This window comes from Lichenostomus cassidix, chromosome 9 (genome assembly GCF_008360975.1).
Source record: "Lichenostomus cassidix isolate B80296 chromosome 9, HeHo_3.0, whole genome shotgun sequence".
NCBI lineage: Eukaryota > Metazoa > Chordata > Aves > Passeriformes > Meliphagidae > Lichenostomus > Lichenostomus cassidix.
Window position 1 is genome coordinate 13262785 of NC_139490.1, and position 21352 is coordinate 13284136.

At 43.2% G+C, this 21352-nt stretch overlaps 1 protein-coding gene across 1 annotated transcript in view; it reads left to right on the forward strand.

The window, feature by feature from the left end:
• Positions 1-360: 360 nt before the first annotated feature.
• Positions 361-21352, forward strand: part of PLOD2 (procollagen-lysine,2-oxoglutarate 5-dioxygenase 2) — a 48463-nt gene continuing 27471 nt past the window's right edge. The window contains exons 1-3 of the mRNA XM_085069495.1: positions 361-704; positions 14966-15057; positions 16487-16623. Coding sequence (XP_084925621.1) covers positions 614-704; positions 14966-15057; positions 16487-16623 — 320 coding nt within the window. The 5' untranslated portion in view covers positions 361-613. The remainder of the gene's footprint in view (positions 705-14965; positions 15058-16486; positions 16624-21352) is intronic.

A 21352-nucleotide genomic window follows, 5' to 3' on the forward strand; every position in this document is an offset into this window, starting at 1 on the left:
CTCCCGATGCCATCAGGGCACGCAGGCAGAGGGTCGCGTCGTTTCATTAGCTCACGGAGCAGCGACTTCAGGTGCTCACAACCTCCCGAGCAAAACCACATTTTTGGGAAGACGTTTATCGGGCCAGAATGGCCAATGAAAGCATTGGGCAAGTGTCCGGCGGGGCAGGAAGACTCGTTAGCGCTGACACCAGCGCGGCTCTCACGGACGGACGAGAGCACAGCGCTGCCGAGCCGCTCCCCCCGCAGCCGCGCCTGTGCAGCGCCGCACCCGCGGCTGGCCGAGGCGGGGCTTGGCCGCTGGGCTGCTGGGCTGCTGGGCTGCTTGGCCGCTCGCCCCTCCCCGGCGGCACCGTGCGCCCGCAGCCGCTCCTGTTGCGCCGCCGGTGCCCTCGCAGCGCCGGCCCGCCCTGCTCCGTCCCTCCGCCTATAAAGCCCGGCGCGGGGGGCGCGCCCGCGGCTCTGCCCGCCGCTTGGGAGGAGGAGGAGCGCTGTCCGGCGGCCGCGCTGCCCAGGCGCCCCTCTCCCTTCTCCCCTCTCGCTGTGCACGGCCGCCCCTTTCCCCGCTGCCGGGGGCTGTCGGCGCGGGCAGGCCGGCGGTGCGGAGGGCGAAGATGGCGTGGAGCTGCGCCCGGTGGCTGCCGCTGCTGTCGCTGCTGGCCCTGGCGCTGCGGGCGGCAGCGGAGCGGCGCCACGGCCCCGCAGGTGAGCGCGGAGCGGGGATGGGATGGGATGGGCTGGGCTGGGATGGGATGGGATGCGGCGGCCGTGCCCGCGGGAGGTGTGCGCGGCGGCGGGGATGCGCTGCTGGCCGGGCGGCATCGGCCGCTTTGTGTCTGCCGGCTCGGCAACATCCGCCGGGAAGGGAGCGCTGGGACCCGCCGCTTGGCCGGGTTATCTATCTATCTGTCTGTCTGTCTGTCTCCCCCCGGCCCGCCCCTGCCCCGCACGGTAGCGCGGAGCGGCGCTGGGGAAGGAAGGGGTTGCGGCGCCGGCCGGGCAGCGCTCCGCAGCTTGCCGCCGGAGGAACCGCTCGGCTGAAAGTGTCCTAACCCGCACAGGAGTTCACAGATGCCTAATCCCACTGCGGGGGGAGGAAAATAAAGGGAAAGAAAAATGATTCCTTAAAGGGACTTGAGACTCCTGAAATGTCTCGTTGCCCGCTCCCCTCCCTTTTCCTTCCGTCTCCGCGAGACAAGGTGTTGATGAACATATTTTTCCAGTGCTGGGAAAAGCAATAACATCAGTCACTGCTTCTCTGGACTTGAGCAACCACTGCTGAGGTTTCCTACTTAGTGCAAAAGTCAGCTGGACTCTCCAATGCCCCTTCCCGTCCCGCAGAGCCTCCTTGCCTTTCACTCATGCTCTCTAGTGGCTTTTGCTTCAAAGAACCAGGAGGTAGAAAGAATTTTTATCTTCAGCATTAAAATAAGAAATGTATACAGGAAATTCCCTTAGAGAGAGGTGTCCAAGCACGTGTATGTCCAACAATATGCCAAAAAAATCTTTTTTCTCTAATACTGTTTAGAGTCTGTACTTCTGATTTCTATTCTAGACGTACAAAGGTATTTCATCCCACTAGATTATTACCACATGAAATCCAAAATAGTTTCATTTCTTGGCTTGTTTTCTTAAGCGTGTAATCAAGTTATTTTTAATGTCTAGCCTAATTTTCTTCTTGGGTGCACAAGGAGGATTCTTTGTTTGAGCAGCAAGTTTTGTCAGCAGGTTCTAACTTTGATATGAAAACTACTGATTTGGGTGATAAGTAGTGTAAAAAGTTAAGATAATTTTTAAAAAATTGTGTTGAAGAATACCAGACTCCACTCAATGAACTTCTAATTTCCAGTTTTCTTAATACTTTGCTACTTGTGGTCGTTCAGAGGATTTCTCTGAAGGCTCTGGTGTGGTTGCTGTGTGTTGGTGGGGTGTGAGTGTTATCCTTCAGCCTTTGCTGCCCCTCAGAGTGCATTGCACCCCCAGGGACAGTTCTGAGTAAAAAGTTGAGCTCCTGTATCCTGTTTTCAGGGCGGTGAGATTGTTATGTCAAATTTCTCTGGAAATCAGTTATGGCAAGCAGTTGTTTTCACAAACACATCTATCTATGCAAACAATGGGTTTTTTTAACTGTGAACTTGAAATGTGGGCTCTTGGTGTAAACTAATAGCTGGCATGGTAAGGATCTTTCTTTAATCCTGCTGCTTTTCAACTGTGTGCAAAGCACAGTCCCTATTCCAGACAGCACTGTATGATTCAGCAACCCAAAAATAGACTGCTCTGTCTATATCAATAATAAAAATGGTGCTACACAAATTACAGTGCAAGAAAGCACTGATAGTTTTATATATAGATGTTCACACAGGAGGACCTTAATTCTTTTGAATTTAGACATGAGTATCCTGAATTGTAGAAATCTCTAGTGTACTGAGACCACTCTGAGAGTAGTTTCTTGACCTCAGACACTGCCTGCTGTTTTAACCAGTTTTAACCCTTAAATGTCTTCCCCGAGTCTATGCTGTATTACTTGAAGAGGGGCAGACCTTATGGTGCCTCTATTTCTAGAAATCTGTTTTTTAATTTCTGGTCTCTTGATACTTCATACAATGTGGTGTAAATCAGCAGGGGAAGACACAATTTACGTGTCAGTTTTTAACGCGGTCCATTAGTGTTGCTTACTTGAGACAAAAAACTCTTAACAAGACTGTCTGGAACTGACTGCTGAGCTGCATCTTTATTTCTTAACAAGACTTTACTCAGAAAGCCTTGGAAAAGTAATGGCAGGAGAGCTGCCTGTTGCAGCCTGGCTACAGGGAGCAATCAGTGCAGCCCTGTGGCAGACTGTGTTTGCAGAAATCCCTCTGCGCTCCTTGCTTGGCCGCAGGTTTATGTTTCAGGCAGTCACAGAGAAGAGCACTGTTGAGCTCTGGAACACTGGCTCCTGTGTGGTGAAGATGCAAAAGTTTCTGTGTTAAAACATCAGCGCTGAAATATTTCCATTGCAGTCCATTTGCTGCTTGCGGATTGCTTATTGTGACACACGGAAAGTCAGTTGAAGTGACATTTGTCATTGTGTGAGAGGCAGACACTCTTGGCAGCAGATGGAAATGATGTTCTCACCTAGGGTGTTTTAGCAATCAGCTGCTTGCATGGGAAATGACTTTTCAGCCTTTCAGTCTGTTCCCCAGGGCGGCTGTGGGGACTTGGCCAGAGCTGCCCAGGTTGGAATGGTGCCGTCAGGCAGGGTGTGAGGTGAGCCCCATGGTTTGCTGCTGTCCGTGTGTGCTGCAGGGTGGGAAGGGTGGCTGGGAGGCCCCAGCAGCGTGGGTGGCTTTCCAGAGCAGCTGTACTGGGAGCTGTGGTGCTCTGCTGGCTGTGCAGTGCTCCAAGCTGCTGGGCTGTCCTCCACCCCAGTGTCCCCAATGTGCTGGTCACAGATGCTTCAAGCAGTCATTGCTGGCTGGGCTAGCTCTGCAAGGATTGCTTTGAGATACAGCATGTCTGCTGCCATTTCTGTTAATTTGGGCTCAGCCTAAATGGTCTGAGTGACGGCGATCAATAGGCCTTTCCTTCTGGGTTGCCTGTGGTGCCCAAACAAGAAAATTTAGTCATTCAACCATCCTGACATACTTATTAGGAGTACTGACAGACTCTGCATGCATGGTGGAGGGGATGCTGGAAGCACAGCACTCTGTGCCTGCCTCCATCTCTCTGCCCAGTTTTCTGTCTCTTGCCTCTTTGCTGCTGGTACCTCTGTCCCCTCTTGTCACCACAGTACCTAACACTGTACATAAACCTGGGTTTGGAAAAACCTCCTCTGGATCTCTTGGGAGCTTTGTGCCCTATTTTTGAGGACTGTATGAAAAAGCTGCCACCTGCGTCTTAGAGGAGAAGGGTAAAAGCTGAGTGTGATGAACCCAGAGCTGACCCTGCAGGAGAGAGCACTTGGGCTATGTGTGTGCACATCATGCATGTACCATCAGTGTGCAGCACTTGGATGGGAATTACCTACTCTTGGAGATATCTTTAGCCTCCAGCTTTGAAATAAATAGTGAATGACAAATGAAACAGTGTGTACTGAGGGTGTGAGTGCTTGGAAGTTGGTTGAAAGTAAGCAAACATTGCTGTAGAGGTGCAGAGCATCAAAGTTGTGCTTTCCCTGGAAAAGTTGTATATTTCCCTGGAAAATAGTCATCCTTGAAGACACCCAAGGTTTGCAGTCTGAATTCTGAGCAGCACTTGATTTAGAGGCTGTACAATGCCGGGCTCTGTGGCAAAATGAAAAAAATAAAAATTCTAGATGTGTTTTGTCAGGCTTTTCTTTCTTTCCATAGGTGGAGGGAATAATTAAGCTGTGGAAGTACAATGCAGGGTTGGATGTGACATTACTCTATGACATACAGTGGGTTTACTGTAGCTTTGACTGTAATATGCATTTCTAATTAAAGCAAGGAGAAGTAAAACAGTTGTGACCTTTATCATCAATGTTGGATGCTGTAAATTGCAGTGAAAACGCACAGTGGAATGACCACTGTGTTTATCTGAGCCAGGGGGGATTTGTGTGAAATATATTTCTGTCAAGGATCTAAACTAGCATTATTTCTCAGGGTTTTCTTTAGCTTGGTGGCATAATCTAGAGAATCATTGTTTATGTGCAAGTTTTTAGCTTTTTTCCTCACTGCTGCTTCCTTAAGCACAAGTGACTTTGTCTTTTAATGGGGAAGTGTTTATCTGTTGAATTAGCACTATTACACTGTTTAACCAAAAGCAGTATTTTTCCATTTGTGTAGAGCTGCCAGTCTGAATTACAAATTACTTGACATGCTGCTCAAGTGAGTTCCCTTGTCATGGGGAGTAAGTATGGTTGCAGTAAGGGCATTTTAGTTTTCACTTATAATGTTAATTTTTTTTATAGTTTTTGAGGGATCAGTTACAAACAAGTTGGAAAGTGAAGAGTGTTTTTGATCTCTCTTAATTTAAGCAGTAGCAGCACAAAACATGACTTGCCCAAATGGATTAGTGGCAGGTTTGTGTCTCGTGTGGTAATGTCATAGCTCTAGAGAATAAACGACACTTAACTATCAAGGAATACATGTTTGCAAGCACAGCCTGACACCACAAGTAGCTTTAGGATTAGCAGAACTGTTTCTAGATTGTTTCCTTAAGGCCAATTCAGTTTTAAAAATACATATTATAGTGGTGATAAGGAAACTATGCACATAAAGTTGCAGTTGTTTCCCAGGTATCTATTCTTGTAATGAAAGAGCAAGTATGTTTTTAAGACTGCAGTATTTGTAATTAATGCAAACAAACTGAAAGGAAACAAAGACAAATGACAAGCCTATTTTTGTTTAGCATTTTTTTAAGTGCCATTACTCTGAGAATTAATTCTGTACCTGTGGGTCTGTGTTAGTGTGCTGAATGAGCCCATTCTTGCTGCAATCAGCTGTGCATAAACTAGTCAACATCTGATAGCATTGCTCTTTTAATTTCTTTACCTTTTTTTCAAAAACAGTAAAAATAGATAATTTAGGTTTTTAGTTCACATTAAACTTTAATACGGTGTCTTTGTAAGCAGTTTATTTAATTCCATTTTATGTCACTGTAAAGCCACTGTATATGTGTTGGATCAGAACCAGGCCCATAACTTTAATGCCTGAAGCTTCTGGGTGAAATGTATGATGTTAAAAGCATCTTTAAAAATACATCATACATTGTAGGTCATGGTGTCTTGTCACAAAAAGACAGAAGTTTTTGTTTCATGATTTGAAGGACTGAGTTGTACAGGACAGGGCACAAGTGTGGAGTTTAAATTTCTTGTTCACACAGAAAGGGGAACTTTGGAAAGTATGGGTCTTTTTTTTATTTCTGGGGTAGTGTCACTTGTGTTTGCGTGAAGAATTTTACATGTCCAGTGTTTGGACACAGGGCCAGCTGTAGGGCAGCTTTTTCAAATGAACCCACTGATCCGGGTGGTAGCATCTGCTTACAGCATGAGCCACAGGGCAGGCACGAAGGACAGCTGGGGGGCTGCAGGATGGCCCCAGTTCCAGCTTCAATTTCTCTCTTTTTTTTTTTTTTTTAAGACTAGTCTAAGGAGAAACCATTATCAAAAATATTAACTGCTGAGTTTCATTGGTGGATTGATTAGCTGTCAAAAAATGGACTTTAACAGTGCCTGGTGCTGTGTGTGACCGCTTCTGTTTGAACAGCTGGATTTGTTAAACAACAGCCCAAGAAGAAGCATGCTCTTCTCCAGATACATATTTATGAGAGAGACAAGAGAGGGCAAGGCTGCAGAGAGGCAGAAGCTGAGTAAACTTTCTCACTTAGGCAGCTGATGGTAATTGTGTGCTGCTCTCAGCTGCACAGCCCCGATGACAGTTTATAGCAGGGCTGTCCAAGCTGTGCGTTCAAGCGAGACACTGCCTGTGCCATGGCTCCATCCTCTCCACTCTCAAGATTTTTGTGGTTTGATTTCTATCTGGGCACCAATAAACAGCTGTAACTTGATCTGTTCCCCACTTGTCAGGAAGTTAGGCAGCTAGGAGTTCCTTCATGCAAGGCAATGATGTCATTTACAAACAGTCGATTTTAATTTTTTTCTTAGTTAGGGAACTAAGAAACATGTCTTATCTTTGCTTTACTACAGAATAACTGGCTCAGTACATAGGGTCTCATCCAAGTCCTCTGAAGCTGATGGAAAAACACTTTACCGCTGCTTGTATTTGGCTTTGTTCAACTATCAAAACAAGGAAATATGGCATTAGAGTACAGACCTGAGCACTGGCCAGCACTGCACTCAGGCTGACGTGCGTGATTGATGAGTGCACATATAGCTCTTAATGAGCTCTTGTTGACTGTATGCTCAATACTACTAAATTAAAAGAAAGTAAGTTAAGGGCTGAGACATAATTGGCTTTCAAATGTTTCCTGAAATGAGTTGTATATTGGGAGTAACTGCTAATCTTTGAAAGTGTGTGCAGGTGTGGATAAACATATGTAGTCTGTGGGTCAGGAGTTTTTATTTCATTGGTTTTGAACTGGCTCTATCCAACATTTGATCATTTCAATGTAACTGTTTTAGATGCTGTACCAGTGTGACATCAGAAACAATGTGATAAAAGACAGCAGTGAGCAGCAGCTCAGCACACTTGCCATTTGAGTCAGTCTGCATGGAAGAGGGAAATGCCTGTTCACACCACTGCATGCTGTGAATTAAAGCCTGAGGGAATTTCAGTTTGTTGGCAAAAAAAAAGAATTTTAGTGTTCTGTCCAGAGGCTGTGTTAGCTAGTGCTAATCTAACATAGATTCTGTACTGTGAGAAAATTCAGAGCAGCTCTTGCTTAGTGTTAGGATGTGTTTCTGCTAACTCAGCTTCTTTCCTTTGGAACACATGAGAAGAGGCAGAACCCTGTAGCAGGGAGCATGTACGTGGCTGAGGAAGTTTCAACAGTACCAGCTGTTTGAAAGTAACTGAAAGTGGGAAGTGATACCTTTTGTATTTCTTTCCCTAGAGAGCTCCTGAAAGCTTCCTGCCTTTATTAGGTCTGTTCCCTGGCTTGGGAGAGTGTTGGCAGGTTTGATAGCAGTAGCTATTGCTCTGTAACTTCAGCAAGGTTTACAAATAACGGGGAAGAGCATGGGAAGGATTATCCATGGACAGCCCATGCATTGAGTGATCCTGATAACCATAAGTGCCAATTGTGGTTATAAAGTGTTTGCAACAGCTTCAAGGCAGAATAATTTTTTTTTTTTCTGCAGGTTGAACCAATATAAAATCAGGTGGTAGCTGAGGCAATAGCTGTCTACCTGTATTAGTTCTGCAATAACTTTAGAGTATCAAAAGTAAGATTTCTACAAATCTGTTAGTAGCTGGCCAAGAAGAATCGCGTAAGTTTTCGGAAATTACGTAAATAATGTTTGTGTTACTCCCTGTATTTTGCAGTAAGACATGTACGTATTGAAGTGCAGTGGTTAAAGGGAGGTTTGTCAAACAGAGAAAAACAGATCAAACTTTCAGAAGAGATCTGTACAGGAAGATCTGCTTCAAATAGTGGCTTTTAAAGGCATTGATTCTTAGAAAACCATCTCTCTCACACAAGAATTGTATTGGTAGAGAAAATCAGTATGTACTATGTGTTTGGCAATCCATGGCTGCTCTTAAATGCTATCTGTTGATTCTAATTGCATCTTTTATTTTAAATTCTATCACCTTCTGATCTTTCATGAGTTTTTCAAGCATATTTTGTTTCCCATCCAAGGAGAGTTTTTAGCATCAATCAAACCATGCTATTGAACTGCAGAGAATCTATCTTATGATGTGATCATGGCTATGGTTAGTGGCACTTTGATACCAGTCTGCTTCTCTGGGAAGCAGTGAGGTCTGGGATGAGAGGAGGCATGCAGCAGTGCAGAGCGGAAGATGACTGTATTATGTAAAAATCAGATTAAAAAAACTTCAGGACTCCCAAGTATGAAGTAGTATTGTTTTATGCCCCAGTCATCTTTCCCTCCTGCAGTGTAATGCACATTTATTTCCTGAGAAAAGAAGATGACCATGTTTGCTATTTCAGCACATTGTTGTGTTTCTAAAGAATCCTAGGGGGAAAATAAACAGCTGCCGGATGGCTCTGTCTTTTCTCTCTTTATGCCAAAAGTTTTATTTGACCAGGAACTTTTCTGTTGACTTAATGCTTTATTTGACCATATGTACATCATAACCTCACACTGGATGTGTATATACATATATATATGTTTAAAGCTGGTGTTTTTCTTCTTGTGTACTTAAGATCTTTGTTTGCTGCTGGATTACATTAACCAAGTGTATGTCTGTAGGTATAACTATAATCATGGTTACATTGTATATGATGGGTTTTTCCCATCTCCAGATGTTTGACATCTTCTCAGGGTATGTGGATTTTCAAATATTTTATTTGACACAGAATCTTAAGTTTAGGCAATAACTCCTATTCATAGCAGAAAATCCAAATTTCGAGGAGTCTAATATTGCCTTTGTGAGAGATAAGTGGAAGATTGTGTTGTCCTAAAAGATCTGGGTTTTGAAAGTGCTCTTTGATATTTTAGTTGTCTTAATGGTTCTTTGGATTTTGAACATACAGTCAGAGTCCATATAAATAGGGAAGTTGCTGTTGGCACCACTGATGACTCTCTAGTTATCTGCAGAGCTTCAGCTTGTCTTGAAAGCCTATGGAAGAATTGGTTTTTGTGCTCTTTGACAAGAGGAGTCCAGGCTGAAAACACTTTCTCAGTTGTATTGAGCTTTAGTGCATTTCTCCAGTGATAGAGAAGCATGCTCCTGTGGGGTGTCAAGGCATGCTAAATCAAATCTGGGCTTTGCTTGGAATTTGTTTGGGTTTTTCTTCTTTCTGTTTTTTTTCTTTTTCTTGTTTGTTTTTGTGGGAAACTATATCCTGTTGGTTTCCCATATTACCATAGATGCAGAAGACATAGTAGACAATTACACAGCTTAATCAATGGGCTTGGTTGCATCCATGTGCTCCTTCCAGGTATCTCTTTAATCTGTCTTCTCTTCCAGGTATCTCTCCAGCCCATGCTTTAGTACTACATGACTTTTCTTTGCCAGTGTGTGTGCATTTTTTTTTCCTTTACATCCACAGAGGTATTCCTGGTATCCTTCTAGTTTCCAGGCTTTTTCTGTGATCTCTAGCAACTTGTTTATTAGCTTGCTGTTGATTTATTTTGTATATTGTAATAACTTTGTGTATCAATGATTCCATCAAATGAGCAATCATTGCTTTGTTGAGCAGCTCTGGGTGGGATGTAATCTGCAAACAGGAAAGTGGACTGTTCTATGTAGACACTGGAATATGGATAAAAATGTATTACAAGTACCAAACATCATTTGTTTACCATTATAAGCCACTATTTTAAAGATAGAGATAGATTTTAATGTCATAATGTGGTACCACGAACAGATGTCCTTTGATCTTCTGGCTCTCTTCTACTCCAGAGAAGTCTGTAGTACTTGAATCCAAGGGCTAAATGTCAGCTTCCGTGTGGCTGTGAGCAATATCCTCAGTGCTGGCTGCTCTGAAGCTACTGTAGTAGTGCCCACAACCCCTGGTAGAAATTATGTAGTAATCTCTGAGAGTGTTCATTCAAGATAAATAAGAACCATGTGGGCGTGTGAGGAATGACTGTAGTTCTTTGCATGCTTCTTTGCCAGGATACAAGGAGAAAGGTCACGCTGCTTCAAGCAGTCCTGCCACGGCCATTCCTGCCTGAGACCTTGCCAGGCAATTCACTGAAGGCAAAGGCTCTGGCTTATTGATCTTCTTTCTGGAAATAAATATTTATGATGCAGTCCCATCCCTGAAGGTAGCAGCAAAAAAAAAAAAAAAAAAAAAAGACTGGGGGAGTGAGTTGTTTTGATAAACTTTCACTGAATTTCCCAATGTGCTCCATGTGCAGTGTTGTTGTCTTTTACAACTTATGTGCTAGAGGGTTTCTAATTTGCATGTAAAAATGAATTCTGTTTGTCACTGGATATACTTTTCTTGGCTAAACGTGTGCCCTCTCAGGCTTGTTTTCAAAAGAGAACAGCTGTTTTGTGGGTGTAAGTATCAGAAATCTGTCTGACACAATTTCATCCTAGTAACTGAACACATACCTGGCGTGGACCTCTTGGGAGAATTTTTTTCATGCCTTCCTGTTGAACTTCAGTATAGGTTTTACATTTCCTTTTCACACAAACTGACTTGTGGAAATGAATGCCAAGCTCAGCAGTCCCCTGCAGTGAGTGCCAAGGTGCCTCTGGCAGGCTGGGCTGTGTGCAGGGGAGCCAGCAGCCTGTGCCCTCTGCGGCATCTCAGCACCCTGCGAGAGGGAGGAGTGCCACCACCTGCTCTGCCTTGGCTTCCTGTGAGTTTGCACCTTGTGGATGCTGTTCTTTTTGGAAGACAGTTCCAAGATTGTGAATTTGTCCCCTTGTGCATGTGGGATAGTCAGGGCTGGACTGCAGAGCTCAAGCCTGTGTGTAAGGTCACCCAGCAGAGCTCCTTAGGGTGGACACTTCGATGGAGGGCAGGGCTTTGTGGAGGGGATGGTGAAGCAGGAACAGTGTCCTGCTGCAGCTGGAGTTCCTTGTGGCGTTTTTGCAGTGCTCTGGGCCACAGTGGTAGCTTGGGGTCTCAGTGATTGCAGACATCTTTCCACTGCTCTGCCTGGATCTTCATGGCACAGCTGGAGCCAGGACAGGGATGCTGCTCTGGGCACTCTCTCAGCCTCTGTGCAGGGAGGGCTCTGCTGCAGCCCTGAACCTCTGCACCCACAGGGCTTGTCCTGGGGCCAAAGCTGCTCTGCACAGCAGGGACACTGTGGCAGCAGCTGAAATAGCTGAGCACATCCTGAAATGGAAACGGCGCTTGGATAAACTTACTGCCTTGAGAGTGCAGTACTTGCACATTGACACTCCTGTGAGACTGTGAAAATCCCTTTGGATTCATGCTGCTAAACACAAATGGGACAAGTGTTCCAGGAGGCTGTTGTACCTAAATGTAGTGAGCAAGGAATGGATTTTTCAAAGTGAATGAAGTTTAAATAGTTAAAAAGAAATTAGCAGAAGTATTTAGGGATCAGAAGAATTCTCCTCACTCACTTCCACTGGAAGAGACAAATATCTCCCATGCTACATTTAGTGGAAGTCTGCCAGTGAAACTGTCCAAGTTGTCACAGCGAAATATAATCACAGCAACATACAGGCATTAGATTAATATTTTTTATTACCTAGAGGAGAATGGTTCTGCTTTCCTCATTTGCTCAATAATACCCTCTGTAATGTGCCAAAGTAACTATCTTTTAATGTACTTTGCATTGTCTCTCCATACATACTATATATAGAATAAAACCATGTTTGTCTACTCTTTGGTCAGACACAGCTTACTTAGAAAAAAAGAACAAACCACCCCACAAAACAAGCAAAACAAAGAAGCAAAGACTAAGTAATGTATAAAGAAACTCTAATTCTAAAGGGACTTCAAATGCTATAATTACACTTCTGCTACACTTAAAAATTATTTGACTACCACCTGCACTTAAAGTCAGTGGTGCAACAAAGACATGAAATAAAGCCTTTTAAACTTCTTCACCGCTAATTAAAAAAAAAAAGACTATGGGTAAGTATGTTAAAAAGAAAACATTTCCAATATAAATAGTACCTTTAAAATAGCTTCTTTTGTTCTGTGGCTGTTTGCAAACATGACTCAGGCAGCCTGTTTAGATTGCTTCATTATCTGTTTGTGCAGTACAGCTTTTTTTGCCATTTCATACCAAGATAAACTGCATTATTTGTCTGCTCAGCTTTCTTCATCTTGTATAGCTCAGGTTGAAATCCCTTATGATTTGGCACATTATTCTCTTTCCTCCTGTTCCACAAAAGTCAAGTAACATACCAGACTCCATAGTGAATCTTGAAATACATGAATAATGTGTATTCCATTAAGAGAGTAACAATATCCCATAAAGAACAGTAGATTATTTTTTTCTTGCCAAACTGTACTTGTATGTTACTTTAATACTTTCTTTGACTTAGTAACTGTGGAAGGAATCCGATGCAGCCCACATTTTGTCATTTACATCATGTTGTCAAGTACAAATTTTTGAAATCTTTGCTGTTAGGATTTCTTAGCAATGTGTAGGTGTGAAATATGCCTACTTCAAACCAAATTCCATGGTTATAGCCAGTGATCTGGTCACCTAGGAAACTTTTAATAATGGATTCAGGTGGCTCGATGATGCAGATCTGGTATGATCAGATTTTTCCAGTTCCCTGTAATTTGAAAATGTAGTGCTTGACCAAAAAAATAGTCATTATTTCTTTCATAGAGGAAAACCGTCCTCTGTCTTCAGTTCTGTTTTAGTCATAGTCTAAGATACCATGCTCTTTATTCATTTTGTGGTGACTTCAGTAAAATTACTGGAAATTGAATGACCTATGGAATAAACTGTTCTGAAGGTATTGAACCATTATTGCTCTGTGAGTCAGTGTGAACTCATTGCACTGTGAGGTCCTCTTGTCCTTTTGAGATATACTTGGGGGATTTTCTTCTGATTGTTTCCTACAAAAGTCTGCTAGCACTTTAGGGTTTTGGAAAAAGGTGGAACAATTCATCTTCCAAATCTGTCTTTCCAAAATTTTTGTGTGTTCAAGTTGAGTTGATGGAAGCATTTAAAATATCTCCAGTTTCTTCTTTGTTGTGTATTGTATTGCAGGAGTGTCAGTCTGGTTCAGTAGAGCCAGCAGTTCAAATTGCCTCCAGGACTGTTGAGGAAAAGGATTATCCCCCTGTTCACAGACATGCCTCCCAGCCCCCTGCTCCCCCACAATTAAAGAAAGAAAAGCAATAGCAGGATGTGAGAGAAATCCAGAAAATTGCACATGGTAGGGAGGGCAGGTAGTAATGTCTGTAGTTGAGGGTCGGTGTCAGATAAAACTGTAGGAGTGCTGCTGGAGGCACAGATTGTTTTTGGTGTAGGTACTGGGCATGAGGTGCTGTCACTGCTTAAAGGTTACAGTTGCTCTAGGAGTGACTAAGGAAGAGCAAGGTCGCGAAGCAGATCAAGTGTTTTGGAATTTATGGAAACACCACCTAAGTAAGGAGCACCAAAAAAAGTAGAGGAAGTATCAAATGTATTTGTCTTGTCCCTGTTCCTCATGTACACCAGTGCAGCTGCTGTTGAGATGGAGTAGCCAGGCCACTGTGTGACCTGGCAGGATGTTCTGGAAGTGACCTGTTGGCTAGGGCTGAGTCTAAGCTGTATTCAGTGGAAGCAGTCTGGGTGCCTCCTGAGACCAGCCTGCATAATTTGTCTGCTGTGGCTTCTTCAGACAGACTTGGGTTTCATTAGTACAAGGGGTTTTATGTTTCCCTGCAAACTATGTCTGTACTCCAACAGGTATTTTTGCCTGACTGAGCAGCAGTACACTCCAAGTACCCTGGTATTGGCTGCAGAGCATTGCATGAGTAACTTGCAGGGTGCATTTCTTCTACAAAGTGGGAAGTGGGTCATAATCTTTTGTGTTAATTTTTGCTGGTGTCACATAAAACAAAATGGCAAGTGGCGAATGATTTGAATACATTTAGGATGATGTCTTGGCTGGCTGAGGGCTGCTAAGCCTGTGGGGGTGGACAAGGCTGAAGAGTTAATAGGGATGTTTTCCATAGCAGACACTTCTAGCACATTTTATTGGACTGAGGGAGACAAATCCAGAGGATGTTTTTTTGGAAAGTAATGCAGTAGCAGGCACTGTGTCTGGAATACTCATCATTGGTGATTAATTTTATTTTATTGTAAGGATTGATCTCGTGGGCTCTGTTTACAGGGAAGCTGTTGCTTGAACTTGGGCTGAATTGGGGAGTGCATACAGGCTGGTCTGATTAAGCACTTGATTTTAGATAGGAGTAGTATCCTTCTCATAGCTTCAACTTATTTAGTTTGATTATGTAGCATATTGCATGGGGTTCTAAATGTTGTTCAGTTAATTGGGAAGCTATTTAGTGTGAATTCATGACCCCATTTGAACTGTGTTAAAAGCTGTGGAATGTGAAGAGGAAATTGGTTGCATGGTCACTTGCCTGTGTGCAGTAAGAGGGCAAAATTAGCAGTACTGTAATGTGCATATGCTCTGAGCAAAAAATACAACCAGGCAAACTCCTTGCTCCTTTGTCTCTGTCCAAAAACTTAAAAGCAGTAAATGCTGTTTGTTGGGGGACCAGAATATAATTTTAAGTGCAGCACCTTGTCTGTAGCAGTTGTTGTTTGGCAATGTCTCACACATATTGTGTGATAGCGTATTTGCCTCCTGTCTTTGAATGAGATACAGAAAGTCATGAAGGACCTGATCTAGTGTGGCTCATTGCATTTTTTGTCATAAACTGTGCCATGAAAACATATTAATACATATTCTTTCTTTTTTCTTCCTCAGATAAACTACTAGTCTTCACTGTAGCAACTAAAGAAACCGATGGCTTTCACCGTTTCATGCGAACTGCAAAGCATTTCAACTACACAGTAAAGGTATTGTATGTTCTGTACCAAATATCCGTGCTGTCCATGCTGTAGAACAGGACAATAAATGGTAGCTGACCTTGCCTGAGCTTCCTTGTGTGCTGGGACAGAGGGAAGGAGCTGCAGGGCTGGGGGCAGGCAGGGCACTTGCTGCTCTCCTGTTTCCTGCCTGCTGATGCCCCTCTGAACAGCCATGGGAAGGAGGAGCTGCTTTGGAGATCTGTAGCTCTGCTGGTCAGCATCCTCCTCGTTCACAGCTTCTGTCATGTTTTCTCACAGCCTTGTTTTGCTGGTTCTGTTTGCATGAGCACTTCTGGGAGCTGTACTGCACTCAAGGGCTTTGAATCGCTTTCCTTAGGCAAGACTGGATCACTGCTGCAAGGAAGGAGGGAGAGTCACAACTGAACATTTCACTGTGTTTCGCAGGAACCTGTAATTTCTGAGAGGACAATGTGTTTCTGTCATTCTTGCCAGCCTTTTTTGCCTTGCTCCACGCCTCCATGTGTCACGTACTTAGGCTGGCCTCTGCATGACCTTGGGGAAAAGGGAGGGCACTAATCTTCTAAACTTTCCCCACAAATTGTTTCTGCCAAGAGAAAATCCAGGAATTCAGATGCTGTTATGAAATTTTTCTGCTTACTTACCACAGTGTCTGCACTATAAATAGGAAATATTTTGGGTCTCTGAAGTTTGACTTCTACCACCGAATTTGGAGGACTGAGAGAACATTTCCTAAAATGATAAAGCTGCACTAAAGCACCTGAGCAGCCTGAGCTCTGGAAACATCTTTTAGCTTTGCAGATTTGTCCAGAACATCATGCAGTGTAGTTCTTCCAGGCTTTATACATTCCAAAAACATTATGTTCAAAACATATAAAGAGCTTTTTTTTTTTTCCTTTCCTTTTTTGACATGTAATCTGCTGTAGTGCTTGTCTGAGGAGGAGGTTTTTGTTTAGCTGATTTTTAGCAACAAGCTGGTTATTGGGAAACCTATCATTCCCTTTTTGTACAAAAAGATTGAAGCTTATAGTTTGAATTAGTTATACCCTGATCCACTAAAGTCTTTTGTTCCTCCTGTTCCTAAGTGGTTTTATTGAAGTTCAAAGGTTCCATTCAGAATGTTTTTCTAATACAAACTTTGAAACAATCCTTAGCTTTTTTTTTTTTCCCTGAAGGAGACACATTTGAGTAAATGGCAGTAGCAGATAATTGCTCAATTCTTATTTGGTTAAGAAATGTCTCTTTCATGTTTTTGCAGTGATGTCATTGTGCTGAATGCTGCTTCAGACATGGAAAACTTAAGATGCTGCAAGTGCTGGCTTGCTATGCTTTAATGTGTTGCTTCTGCTTTAGCATCTGTTTTCAATAAGGGTCTGCTTTAAAAAGGCCTCATGGGTTTGGGTACTAGCAAAATGTGCTATTTTTTTATTTATTCCAGGTTCTTGGAAAAGGTGAAGAGTGGAAAGGTGGAGAGCTGCCCAACTCTATTGGTGGAGGGCAGAAAGTTCGACTGCTGAAAGAAGGCATTGAAAGCTATGCTGATCAGGAGGACTTGGTTGTACTGTTTGTGGAATGGTGAGCAAACCTGGCTTCTTGTCTTTATATTTTAGTCTGGGTAGGCATGCAAAAGTAGCTGCTGTGGCAGGCTGAAAGTCGCATGATGCTTTTGTTCCTCGCTGTTTTATTTGAGAGAGCTGGAGTCTTTTTTTCCTTCATTCATAAAAATAGTAGATTGCTTTTGGAGCAATTGTTACTTTTTAACAGATTTACAGATGTAAGAGTTGTTCATAGTTCTGCTGCCTCCAGGGAGTGAAAAAATGTTACTGGGAGCTGACAGGCTTTTAGGCAAGCATTTGTCCTCTCCGTGCTCAGCTGCAGTGAGAGCAGGATGTGGCTGCGAGTGTGGATGGGAGGGGGAGCAAAAGCAGCTCCAGAAATAAAGTGGCCAATAGGGACCAGAGGTGTAATCTTGTTCCATGAAGTAGCAGTGATATGGAGGAAGCAGGAAAATGGGTCCCTGAGGGAAGTATTTAACAGAACTTCTTTTACGTGTTGGAGAGCTGAAATGAGAGGTTTGGTGTCAGTGAACACTGGTGCCTGTGCTCTGTGTGTGATGGAGGGATGGAGAGACAGCACTGTGCAGGTGCCAGATTATAGCTCATAGCACAGCTATGCTTCAGCACCCTCCCTGGAGGCCACATAGGTTTCTCCCTGTCACAGGAAACACTGAGCTCAAACACGTTCAAATCACACTTTCTCCATTGCTTCCTTCTGCTTTTTCCGTTCTCTGATTTTCCTCCTGTGACAGCAGCATGACCAGAGTAGCTCAGAACCCATCTTACAGCAGACACCAGGCTCTTCCATGCTCCTGTTAACCAGAGCAGGGTCACAGCTCTGCTGTAATCCCTGCAAGGAAGGTGTGGGACCAAGTCTGGAGTCAGGAACAGGAAGCTGCAATTGCAGACAGGCTGAGTGCAGGCTGGGAAAGGGTCACGGGTGAGTTCACCCTGCTGCTGTTACCCAGTCGTGTTGGAATGTCTGCTCCAGAAGTCTCTATCGGCTTTTAGCCTGCTTTATTTATTTAATATTTGACAGCTGAAGGAAGCTAGGGACACTTCTTCAAGCTTGGCAGGATTTGCACAGCAGACACCATCACAAGGCAAAGTGGCTGGACACTGGCATTTTATGGAAAGTTAATTTGTTGTTTTGCAGAAGCTAATGCTTCAGGAAAGTTGGTGTAACCTATTAAACTGTTAGCAAATTCAAATATGTTACTTAGTTTTCTGTTCCAATTTTACCTCCTGTAATGAGTAAATAAATGCCTAGAAAGCAAAAAATCTAAATTTTCAGTAATTTATAAATAAACATTATAAGGAATGTTTATTATGCTGAATATTTTCTCTTCTGCTTAGGTCTGTAAAAGTAACATAGTTTGGAGGTACACATTCAGTTTTTGAATTTCTTACTGACTTGATCCATTTTGCCTTTGCTAAGTGGAACAAATATCTTTCTAAAAGTAAATATGTATGTTTGTTCATAGTGTCCTGTTAACCATACAAGAACTGAAACTTCTTAAAGGTTAATTTGAAAGATTTCGTTCCGTAGTAAAGCTCAGATGAATCAAACATTTCTCAAATGTTTTCTGCGTAGATTGAATTTGTTTCTGAATTTCTTATTCTAATCCATAACTATTTTCTTCCTGTATGGTAAAATATGCAGATTTAGTATTGGGGTCTAGATCAAATTTCTCCATCATAATTCACTCTCTGGAGGGGCAGGCTGTCTGCTGGCACGGGTGAGAGAGTACAGAGGACCATGTGTGTCGAAGTGCAGAAGCTATAATCTTTGTTCCCATGAAAAATCACAGGATTTAAGGCCTCCCAAGTTCCTGAGGTCTGAAATCCCAAGTTCTTATTTATTTAAAGTTGGTAGAACTGATTACAGATAGGAGAGAAAAAAAACGGTTCACTGATTCTAGCATTTGAGTTTAATTCTAATGAGCTTTTTCATTTCCAGAAATCCTGGTTTGCAATTAAACGTTGATCAATGTGGCAGTAAGTTTGGAAGAGACAAATGTCATGAACTTCCTTTCTTCTTCAAGTGTTTTTTATTATATTCATTGTGAAGCATTTGGAATATTAGTCTTGGGGGTGGGGAAAGGAAATATCTGGTTTGCTTACTGTAACTAGGCAAGTAATTTCTAGGGAACTGTTTACTTAACAAACTTCGTTTCTTGTTGTTTTTTTTTTTTTTTGAACAGTTTGTTATATGGCTCAGAATTGTGGAAATAGTTTGAACTTCTGTGGACAGCTTGTGCCTATGTGTAAATAGCAAAATGCCTGCAGATGGAACACTATTTAAATTAGGCTTGTTTTTGCTCGAGCTAACTACTGGTTTATTTTGGACCATTTCAGATTGAACTGGCTAATGGCCAATGTAGACTGGATAAATTGGTTGGTGCTGTGCCTGTTCATCCAGAACTCCCACAGACACCTCTTTGTATCATGGAAGAATTTTGAAGCCTCTCAATTTGTTGTTTGTTTTGCCGTATTTTTTTTTTTTGCATTCATCAGAAAGTAAGGGATAATTATATTTTCTGTGTCTCTCAGAATGGTTGAGGTGTGATCCTGGTGGACATGCAGTGTAAATGACAAAACAGCTGTATGGCTGACATTGCCAGTCACTAACAGCCATTCTCACTTGTGTTTTGAGCTCCTGCCCTGCAGCTCCAACAGCAACATGTTCTCACTGTGAAAGCTGTGGGTGCAAAAATGGCATGGTCAGTTCTAGAGCACCTGAGTGTTCACTGCTGCTTCCCTGTGCTGCTGGGAGTGCTGGGGGCATAGCCAGGATGCTGTGCTGCTGCAAAAGAGGGGGAGGGATGGGTGGATTCCAGTCCCAAGCATCTGCCATCTGGGAGCTTCAGGAAATGGGATTAGGTTGTGGAAACATTCTGGGTTTGTTTTTTTTTCTTTTTTTCTTTTTTCCTGCCCTGCTTGCTTTCTACTTGATTGAAAGGATTTACGAAGGATAAATAAAAGAGTATCTGAGCTTTTCCTGGTTGCCAAGGAAGCCTGCTCTTTCCTGGATGTATCCACACTTTTTTTTCCCTGTTAAATTTTGAAGTCCTGCTTAAAGTAAGTCATTGCATCACCCCAAAAAACAGTATAGACTGTCAAGGACAGTCCTGGGATCTGTTTTGTGATGGTCTTAGTGATGCAGTCCTGAAGTGAATTCCCCTTACAGCAGGATGTGAGGTCTGCATAGGCCAAATATGATCTGACCTAGCAGTGAATAATTCAAGTGATGCATTCACAGTTGTTCAGAAGTTTTCCTTTTGCCTGGAGAGGATAGTGGGAGCTGCTGAGGACACTGGCAGCAAGGGTGGAAGGCTGGAGGAGGTCTGCCCAGGAAGAGGTGTGGTGACATTGTCACCTCTTGACAAAACAAGGCCTTGACCATTAATGGTTCATGCTGGAATAATGCTGCTGTATAATATCCATTGCAGTTTAGCAGCTCAGCACTGGGCTTTGGATTATAAACTCTGCTGTATTTAAGTAGCGTATCCCTTTCACAAGCAGAGCCTGTGGCTGGCCCAGCATGTTGCTGAGCTCTGGCTTTCTCTTACAGAATGACAGTTCTTGGAAGCAATGTTCAGGGTGTTTGGTTCCTTCCTGCAGCTGTAAGTCATGGCAGCAGCAGCACTAACCTGATCATAGAGGAGAAGCACAGCCTGCCACAAGCTATTCAGTTAAAGCCTCAGACAGATCTCTTTTTGTCTGTCTTCAACGTGTCTCCTGTTCCTTGTGTGTTCTGCAGGCTCAGCCTGGCATCGAGTCGGGCTGCAGAAATTGAATGGAAAAGGGAGTGAAGTGTATTCCTGTAAATTTGGGCAGAAACAGGCATTTTTTTGTGAAACTGGGGAAGGTCCAAAATGTACAGTTTCTTTCATGCGTTCTTCTGCCAAAGTTGCAGAAAAACATAACAGAGTTTTCAGAAAACCACTTACTTATATAGACTACATAACACACTTCCTCTCCAGGGTTCATACTTTGCTTTGTGGTGAAAGTCCTTTTTTTTTTACATTTGTAAGCCAGCTGTTGTTCAGTTCTCTTAGGCCAATTTAATGAAATCCTCTTAAAAGAAAAGACATCCTGAATAATTTCAGAGCTGTAATAAAGGAGTACCATATTTCAGTAATGGTTGATCTGTTGGCAGCATTGCTGGGTAATACATTGCAATGCAAAATGTTCTGTGTACTGTAGGTGGGGGTACTGCTGTCCTAGTTAGCCCAGCTCAATGGCTTTGCAAGAGAAACCTTGGTCAAGGTTAGACCTTGGTTTTTGGTACCTCTACTGTTCCTTTGCCCATTACCAGGGCTTGATGATTTTCAGTCACTAAGTACATGAATAGAATAAGAATATACCTGCGTTCAGATGGGGAAACTTCAAGGCTGGGATGCTGCCATTAAAATATTTTGCTGCCTCAGCCAGAGACTAATCTGTGATGTGACTCCAGTTTCACTGTGTCATTCTTCATGCTGTATGAAGAGAACCTTGAGTGGGTGGCACTGGCACAGGTCACCCAGAGCAGCTGTGGATGCCCAATCCCTGGCAGATTCCTGGTTCCAGGCTGGGTTGGACTGGCCTTTGAGCAGACTGGCCTGGTGTGTGACATCCCTGCCCATGCTGGGGGATTGGTTTGTTTGCTTGGTCTGGTGGGTTGTGTTCCCAACCCCCTGTGCCTGCCAGGCACTGATTTAGATATGGTTCAGCCACAAGAAACAGCCAGGCTTGGGATATTC